Below are 9,726 nucleotides of genomic sequence, written 5' to 3' on the forward strand. Positions count from 1 at the left end.
TCATCAATTTTTTAGCAATTGTCAGATTTTTTTTTGTGTACCCCCCCCCCCCCCCCATTGAGTGCGGAGGAGGGGAACTTATTCAAATTCAAAGTGCAGCACTCATGGAAGAAGACAAACACATCTCCTGAATATTATCAACTCTGCCCTCCTTGCCAGGAAATCATCCAAACTGTTAACTTTTTTTCGCTAAAAGATCATTTCTATTAGAATTGATATTTCATTTGCTGTAGTGGATGATTTGCTAAATTACATGACATATACATAAAAGAATTAAGAAAGACTAAACTCCTAAACAAAGAAGGAAAAACTCATTTTTAGTACAACATTGGAAGAGTTCAATTTTCCTATTGGACTAATTAGCTAGCTCTATCTCCAATGTCCCCTTAATTGGGCTATGAGAAGATGTACTAGAAGGTTTCTCTGTTGGCTCTGATCTTGATGTTGAAGAATTCGAGTCTCCATTGCTTCCAGTGGATGAAGAGGTCGAACCCAAACAAGCAGAAATCAGATACTGAAATGGGTTCGGAGGGGGAACAATTTCAACTCCTCCCTCTAACATCTTCACCACAGTGCTCATAAGAGGCCTTGCATCAGGTGAGTACTGAACACACCACAAGGCTACCAAACAAAGTCTTTCTGCTTGTCCTTTATCTTCTTCTTCCTCAATCCCACAAATTTCCATTAATTCCTTCAGCTCCCCTTGCTCAAACTTTTCCCAAGTCCATCTTGGGAGCCATTCCTGGGACTCACTTAGATTAGGATTGTGGTTTCTTCTCCTACCCACAATCTCAAATAAAAGCATACCAAAGCTATATACATCACATTTATGGGTCACTGGGAATGGCATATATATCTCAGGTGCAGCGTACCCTGGTGTTCCTCTGTAATTTGACATGGTTACATGAGTACTATCCCTATTACAAAGCTTAGCCAATCCAAAATCTGCAACCTTGGGGCATAGTTTTGAATCAAGAAGAACATTCCCAGGCTTTATATCATAGTGAATTATTCGCTGTTGACACTCCTCATGCAAGTAGGCAATCCCTTTTGCTGTCCCAATCGCAATCTCATATAGCTTCTCCCATTCCACCACTGCTCTGTTCTCCCCAAACAAGAACCTGTCAAGGGATCCATTCTCCATGAACTCATACACAAGAGCTTGCTTCGTGGGATCGAAGCAAAATCCGTAGAGCCTGACCAAATTAATGTGGTATGTTCTTCCAATTGTCCTTATTTCTGCCATGAACTGCTCTTCAACTTGCTTGCCTAAATTCCCAGTAAGGACTTTAATGGCCAGTGGAACTCCATTTGGGAGTTCTCCTCTGTAGACTTCACCGAATCCACCCGAACCCAATACCGTGGAGTAATCTTGAGTAAATTCAGACAACTGTGAGGTTGAAAATCTGATGGGCTTTTCCATAGCTATATCACGGAGAAACCTCTCTACAGTTGCTGCTTCTAGTTGTGAATTCAGAATTACATCGAAAGCTGGTGGCAATTTGGTTATCAAAGCTTGATTATTGGTTACCTTTGAGACTAATTTGGAGGTGGATGGTGATGAAATTGAGTCTATGCTTTGACCCATTTCGAGGCGGGCGTATCCTGATCTTCCATAACCTGCCTTGCTCAAGCAATTGATGATTGCATATACTATCACAACAATAGCTATAGTACTCACAACCGCAGAAGCTGCAATTTTTGTGGAGAATCAGATCATGAAGAGCTGTAAACATGAAAAATGGAAACCAAAAACTTAGTTGATCAGATAGCTTACCTATTCCAGCCGCGATGATCCATTTATTTGCCTCTGCAGCTGACTGAATAGCTGTGGAAAATTCATCAGGTTCTTGGTTCCTATTATTGTCCCATCCAAAAGGATCAAAGTCAGCAAGAGATTCATTTCTACTGTCAAATACAATAGGACCAGGAGCATTTTTCCCACTGGCATCCCATGCATTAGTATATGAAGACATCTATCTGTAGAGAAACTGTTTCGTTATGAAAATTTGCAGAGAGGCTGTTGAGGAGGAGGAGGAGGAGGAGGAGGGGAAGAAGCAAAGAATCAATATAAGATAATATAATAATATAGTTCCCTATTCTTCAAGTCTTCTACTTGTCTTGTTTTCTTTTGGTGAGAAGCTTCAAAGCAAAAACTAGAGCAGTGTGGAACCAGGAAATGGGATTCCGAATGCAAATTTTTTGAAGCAAGAACAAATCAACAAACAAAAGAAGTAGGCATAAGAAAAGTCATTGAAAAGGAGAGGACATCAGGAGTACTGAAAAGTCAAAATAGGCAATAACTATGAAAGTCCCAACAATAGAGAATTAGACTACTACTATCTAAGTCAACAAGAATCAAGGAGGATGAAGATGGTGGCGTGTTGGAGATTTTATGGGATACATGTTATCATATTAATTTAATCTTTTTTTTTTTTTTTAATATCATATTAATTTAATGGAGTGGAAGTAATATTTGAGGAAATAATTAAATATTTATATTAATATAAGAACTAAAAAAAAAGATTAATTTAATGTTTGAGGTTTTATTGTTTTCAAGCATCATAAAACAAATTAAGTTCAAAAACAGTGATATCTGTACGGCCAATGCCAACTTGATTTTAGATGACATTTCATAATCTTTTTATTAATATTTTATTATTTACACGAGATGTATGTCATCATGAGATGTTTTAAATTATGATTGTTTTATCAGTAAGATGAATGTTGACTGTATATACATATGACGACTATGTCGGATATGTATATTCATCAAATCTGATTTATTAATAAGATTATTTTATTTCATTTATGTATGGTATTTATTCATTGGGCTTATAAGTTGTTTTATGGGTTCCAAATTATTAATTTTTGTACAATGATTTCGAATGTAAGAGATTTCAATCTCATCTCTGCCGCTGCGTGATTGAATTATCGCCAACAGATCCTATTAGAAGAAACATCAAAGAAAATCAAGAAAACAAATAGATTCATGAGGTGTACACACCATTGTGATGTGCTACGTCAGAATATGATTCACTATGTTGAAAAAAAATATTTACAATAGAACACTTATCTAGAAACCCTAACACGAAAAATTATTAATCTCACTTGCTTACACAACAAAACATCATAATATATAAATATTCATCCAAATCAAGTAGACATCATAATATATAAATACTCCTCTAAATCTCACTTCCAATTTTTTTCATACAAAAATAAATCAACAAACAAAAGAGGTAGGGATAAAAAAAATCATTGAAATTTAGAGGATATCAAGAGTACTGAAAAGTCCAATAAGGCAATAACTATGAAAGTCCCAACAATAGACAATTAGACTACTAAAATCTAAGTCAACAAAAATCAAGGAGGATGAAGATGGTGGATTATTGGAGATTTTGTGGGATACATGTTATCATATTAATTTAATCCTTTTTTTGGTGAACATCATATTGACTTAAGGGAGGGGAAGTAATATTTGTGGAAAGAATTAAATATTTATATTAATATAAGAAATAAAAAGAAGATTAATTTTAATATTTGAGGTCAAACATCTTAAAACAAAGTTGAACAAAGTGACATCTGTAGAACAAAATGCCAATTGCTTGTAGATGACATTTCATAATCCGTTTATTAATATTTTATTATTTACACGAGATGTATGTCATCATCTGATGTTTTAAATTATGATTGTTTTATGAATATTGACTATATATACATTTGATGACCCTCTAGGATATATATATATATATATATATATTGATCGAACTCAATTTATTAATAAGATTATTTAATTTCATTTATGAATGGCATTTATTCATTGAACTTCTAAGTCTATTCTTTATTAGTCTCAAGTTATTAATTTTTATATAGTGATTTCGAACCAAGAGATTCCAATCCAATCTCTTTCGCTATGCGATTGGATTCCCGCTGACAAACCATGTTAGAACAAACATCAAAAAAAAAAAAAAAAAAAAACAGAATCACAAGGTTGACACACCATTGTAATGTGCTACGTCAGAAAATGATTTACTAAATTAGAAGAAAGATTACAATTGAACACTTACCAAGTAACCCTAACACGAAAAATCCTAATCTCACTTGCTTACACAACAAGACATCATAATATATAAATACTCCTTCAATCAAGTAGATTCATCAAACCATTGCTAAATTTTACCAGAACGGATCAAGAATTCAAGACACATAACAGACCCTAATTGTTAAATCTAGCGGAATGGAAATCTAATAGCCTCATAGGCTCATTCCCGTCAACACGCGTTGATAGAAAAATTGTATGTGGGTTGACTTGGCAACTCTAATACCATTTCCTGGTTCTTGAGTTTTTGCTTGGAAGTTTCTGACCAAGAAAACGCGTTACGTAGAAGACTTGGAGAATAGGAAACTAATAAATAGTTATACTATTATGATCTTATCTCTTGATTAGCCCAGTTGAATCTGTGCTTCTTCTCCTTCTCAACAGCCTCTCTCTGCTAATTCTCATTGACAAAAAAAAACAAACACCTTCTGTGCAGATTGATGTCTTCTTATAATTATCAACCTTCTCTATGGATCAATGGAACACGAGTTCCTCCTTCTGATTTTGATGCTTATGGGTTTGGATGGATGAACCCACCACCTGATCAATTTTCCACAGCTTTGAAGGCAACTGCAGAGGTGAATAAATGGATCGTCGTAGCCTCAATAGGTAAGATATCTGATCAAGTAAGCTTATAATTTCCAATTTTGATGTTTCCAGCTCTTTATAATCTGTTTCTCTGAAAATTTGCAGCTTCTGCAATTGTGAGTACTTTAGCTATTATTGCTATTGTATATGCCATAATCAATTGCTTGAACAAGGCAGGTAATGGAAGATCAGGTTACGCCCGCCTCGAAATGGGTCAAGGAGACTCAATTCCTTCACCAGCAGTCTCAAAGGTAGCCAAAAATGAAGCTTTGATTACAATGCCACCTGCTTTCAATGTAATTCTGAACTCACAATTAGAAGCAGCCACTGTAGAGAGGTTTCTCCATAGTATAGCAAAGGAGAAACCCATCAGATTTTCAACCTCACAGATGGCTGAGTTTACTAAAGATTACTCCACAATATTGGGTTCTGGTGGATTTGGGGTAGTGTACAGAGGAGAACTCCCAAATGGAGTTCCACTGGCCGTTAAAGTCCTGAAAGGGAATTTAGGCAAGAGAGCTGAAGAGCAATTCATGGCAGAAATAAACACAATTGGAAGAACATATCATGTGAATTTGGTAAGACTCTATGGATTTTGCTTCGAACCCACGATGCGGGCACTTGTGTATGAGTACATGGAGAATGGATCCCTTGACAGATTCTTGTTTAGGGAGAACAGGACATTGAAATGGGAGAAGCTACATGAAATTGCAGTTGGGACAGCAAAAGGGATTGCTTACTTGCATGAGGAGTGTCAACAGAGAATAATTCACTATGATATAAAACCAGGGAATGTTCTTCTTGATTCAAAACTATGCCCCAAAGTTGCAGATTTTGGATTGGCTAAGCTTTGTAATAGGGATGATACTCATGTAAGCATGACAGGTTATAGAGGGACACCAGGGTATGCTGCACCTGAGCTATGGCTGCCATTCCCAGTGACCCATAAATGTGATGTATATAGCTTTGGTATGCTTTTATTTGAGATTGTAGGTAGGAGAAAAAACCTCAACCCTAATGAAAGTGAGTCTGATGAATGGCTACCCAAATGGACTTGGGAAAAGTTTGAGAAAGGGAAGCTAATGGAACTAATGGAAGTTTTTGGTATTGAAGAAGAAGATAAGGGAAAAGCAGAGAGAATTTCATTGGTAGCCTTGTGGTGTGTTCAACACTCACCTGAGGCAAGGCCTCTTATGAGTACTGTGGTCAAGATGTTAGAGGGAGGAGTTGAAATTGCTCCCCCTCCAAACCCATTTCAGTATCTGGTTTCTGTTTGTTTGGGTTCGACCAAGTCATCAAATGGAAGCAATGGAGCCTCGAATTCTTCATCATCAAGATCAGAGCCAATAGAGAAACCTTCTAGTACATCTTATGATTCCGCAATTAAGAGAATGTCAGAGATAGAGCTAGCTTACTAGTTAAAAAGGAAAAGTGAACTATTATGTTGTACTTAAATCTCTCTCTCTCTCTCTCTCTCTCTCTCTCTCTCTCTCTCTCTCTCTCTCTCTCTCTCTCTCTCTCTCTCTCTCTTATTGTAAGTTCCTTCAATTCATTTATTCATGTAGTATATCATGTGGTTTAGCAAATCATCCATTACATCTCTCTCTCTCTCTCTCTTCTCTCTCTCTCTCTCTCTCTCCTATGGTGAGTGTTGTTGCTGATGGGGTTGGGGCAGTGTCAAGGTTTTGGTTCCTCGAATTGTTTGCGTCAACTCCTGTGGTGAGTGCTGTAGCTAATGGGGTTGGGGATGGGAAGGAAGTTTCTGCTCAGACAAAGCAAGTTGAGTTGCGGAAGGCAGCTGCTGAGTCGTTGGCCGCAGTGGATTTTGCTCGGAGGTTTGAGACCGGAGATTTGGAGGTCAGGTTCTTCAAATTTTTAGTTTTTATCGCTAATGCAAGTGCAAGCTCAAGCTCAAGCTCGGTCAACTCTGCCAGGGGCAGGGCTTTAAAAACAGGTATCGGTGACAAGGGACCGATTCCAATTCCGTCGATCAGCCAGAATCGGTCCTAATAACCCTCGAATTCGACCATTTTGATCTGAAAATACAACGATTCAAGGGAGTCAAATCGTTGGATTGGATGGGTATCAGTTTTGTCTGATCCCAATTCTTGGTTGATACGGGATCGCTGGAGTGGTATAGGCAAATGGTAATAAGGTAAAAATATCAGTTCTTTTCAATGACAACCAGGGATCAGGGGGTAGGAATCGTCTGAAATTCTCATCTTGTACAATTTCATACAATTCCACCCTAAATGACTGACGCGTGTAAATATTCCATATCTACGGTTCAGATTGTATTATGGTTGATTAACATTGTATTATGGTTGATTAATCTGAACCGTAGATATGGAATATTTACACGTGTCAGCCGTTTAGGGTTGAATTGTATGGAATTGTACAAGATGAGAATTTCAGACGATTTCTACCCCGGGATCAGGGATATTTCTGTGTCCATATAACTGATCCGTATCAGGATCATAGTTAGCAAATTCGGATTCAGGAATTATTCGGACAGAGAATTATTTGGAATAATTCGACTGGTCAATTTAAGGGTTCGGTAAAAAAAGTGGACAAAATAAAAATCGGATTCGAATTCGGATTCGAGAATTATTCGATTACAAAAATAAAAGTCAGGCAAAAAATTCGGACTTTTTTTTTTTATAATTTATTGTATCTTTTTTATTTATCAAGTAATTAACTTGATATGTACACCTAGAAAGAGCAAATTACTGTAGTTCAAATATACAATACAATAAAAAACTAGGAAAAAATTGTCATTGGGTGATGGAAACAATAGTTACAGTGAGATGGATCTACAAGCTGAGAAGCCTGAGATGTGTTAGTTTTTTCTGAGAGGGCGAGCCGACGAGGTAGGACTCACGAGTGCAGGACCTCAGGAGGCGGCGAGTGGCAAGGCGACGAGGCAGCGAGGCAGCGATCGGCGAGGCAGAACTCAGGAGGCGGGATCGAGGGAGACGACAAGGTAGCGGGGCGACGATCGACAATCGACGAGCGGCGAGGTGCAGAGTCTGTCTGCAGAGACCGTAAGAAATGGGAGGGGTGTGGTTTTCACTTTTCAGAGAGGGTAAGAGTTAAGACCGTTCGGTTTTGGATTTTTTTTTTTGTTTTTGTTTTTTTTTAAAGTGGGTTAATGGTAACTGAATAATTCGGTTTAATCCGGTTCGTCACGATCTATTCGCAGATTATATTCACTTTTGAAAAAACCACGAATTTTACCTATTTTTATTTTTTATTCGGATTCGGTCAGAATTTTTCATTTAATTCGAAAAAATTCAATTCGTCCGAATAATTCGCGAATTATTCGGCCGAATTGCTAACTAGGATCAGGATTGAGATCAAATTGATATAGATGATATTGTAGACCATGATCTGGATCCCTTTGATCGGACAGATTTATCCCTATTTTCTTTTAAAATTGATTTTTATCTCTCTTTTACCCTTGGGTTGTATGAGCGGATTGGTTAAGAGTCCACTATTAGCAAAACGGGAACGGCAAAAAAATAGAAACAGACAGTACGGATTTTAAACAGTAAAGTTTTTTAAACAATACAGTCAAAATAAAGGGTCAAAAAAATGGAGAACTACAAAAAATGGAAAACGGACGGTACAAATTTTAAACGTGTAGATTTTAAACAAACGGGATCAAAAAACTATATTATACTCGTATAAATTAAATAACTATTGCATGAATACTTGTATCCAATTTCAAAATAACTACAGTATTCAACACTAATGCATATATATATATATATATATCATTATAAGTTTTATGACATATAATTGAATATCATCCATTACCAATTCTAAATTCATACACCATACATGTCTAAGTTTTATTGAGTAATGTGACTTGACTATATTGTTGTTCATTATTGTCAACATAGTCAACACACTCTTGGAGTAATGTATGTTCAGTTTGAATTAGTAGTCATCACTTTAAAAACATTTTTCAGCAAACGCATTAGTTTATATCTCAATTTCGAGATCCATACATTGATATTGAGTTGAAGGTGATATCATGAGAAATATAGGCCATTGAGTTAGCTTCAAGTCGACTAAAGAATCAGGTAGATCAAAGTTCGGGAGAGAGAGATATGGTTAATTAAGTAGACATTATATTCAACAAGTTAAGTCTTAAAAAGCACCAAAAAAGGAGAACGCGTTTTAACTAATAGACTAGAGATCGATCTCAATTGATATATATCCAACCTAAAAATTTTTGATAAATCCAATCCAACTTTTAAAATCATGATCGGAGAGTCACGATATAGATGTCGCAAGGAGATTCGGATCTTCTCTAGCTAAGCTAGGCATCAAGCACACATCTAAGAGCTAGGAGCACATGGATACGCAACTCCAAATATTCTCAACCGTCAGATGTATGTTGGGCGCCCAAGGAGGTTACAGAGGACCTAGGTATCGATCAAGGTTGATAATGGTCCGATACCGATCCAAATCGGCCTGGATCGAACCATATCAAATAAATTTACTCGTGCTTTTTAATTAATATATATATATATATATATATATGTTCATTACGTTCTTACCCTTGAGCCTTACCTGTGTGTCGGGATCGAATCGATCAGATTTTGGATTCTCAAGACATACAAATTCGATCCGATCTGAATTAGAACCATGTCATCGATAATGTGTCACCTCCCTAATGCAAAGAACTCCACATGTAGGTTATCTCTGTCCCTCTCTTGATCTTCCTCTCTCAGGCACGGTCAAGGATTTAGTTCTTAGGTATATCGCTACGGTATCTTATGATGTCGATTCTGGATTCAACTATTTTGGTTCTGATTGATCAATTTTATCATTTTATTTTATTAAAAAATAATTTTGTTGTGATTTTTCCTTTGTCCTGAAACTAATACCCAATACCTAAACCATGACCTCGGCTCTTGGAAAACTGGAAAAATCATTCTGCTTATTATACGAAATTATGAATCTTGTGAGTATTCTTTGTCTCTTCAACAAGGAAGTAAGAAACTTTCACCCAAAAAAAAAAAAAA

General features: G+C 36.6%; 2 protein-coding genes across 3 annotated transcripts; one reads left to right on the forward strand and one right to left on the reverse strand.

Annotated features, from left to right (window-relative positions):
• Positions 1–212: 212 nt before the first annotated feature.
• LOC122094693 (rust resistance kinase Lr10-like) lies at positions 213–2,140 on the reverse strand. The gene is made up of 2 exons (XM_042665292.1): positions 1,778–2,140; positions 213–1,692 (listed from the first exon to the last, which is right to left on the reverse strand). Exons 1-2 carry the CDS (start codon positions 1,974–1,976, stop codon positions 356–358), a joined length of 1,536 nt encoding a protein of 511 aa, XP_042521226.1. The 5' UTR covers positions 1,977–2,140; the 3' UTR covers positions 213–355.
• Positions 2,141–4,305: 2,165 nt separating this feature from the next.
• Positions 4,306–6,283, forward strand: LOC122058324 (rust resistance kinase Lr10-like). 2 transcript variants are annotated; one of them, XM_042620956.1, is made up of 2 exons: positions 4,306–4,711; positions 4,796–6,283. In XM_042620956.1, exons 1-2 carry the CDS (start codon positions 4,543–4,545, stop codon positions 6,106–6,108), a joined length of 1,482 nt encoding a protein of 493 aa, XP_042476890.1. In that variant the 5' UTR covers positions 4,306–4,542; the 3' UTR covers positions 6,109–6,283. The 2 variants fall into 2 exon arrangements, with proteins under 2 accessions (XP_042476890.1, XP_042476891.1); XM_042620957.1 differs by having other exon boundaries at positions 4,868–6,283.
• Positions 6,284–9,726: the final 3,443 nt, after the last annotated feature.

This window comes from Macadamia integrifolia, chromosome 12 (assembly GCF_013358625.1).
Source record: "Macadamia integrifolia cultivar HAES 741 chromosome 12, SCU_Mint_v3, whole genome shotgun sequence".
Taxonomy (NCBI): domain Eukaryota; kingdom Viridiplantae; phylum Streptophyta; class Magnoliopsida; order Proteales; family Proteaceae; genus Macadamia; species Macadamia integrifolia.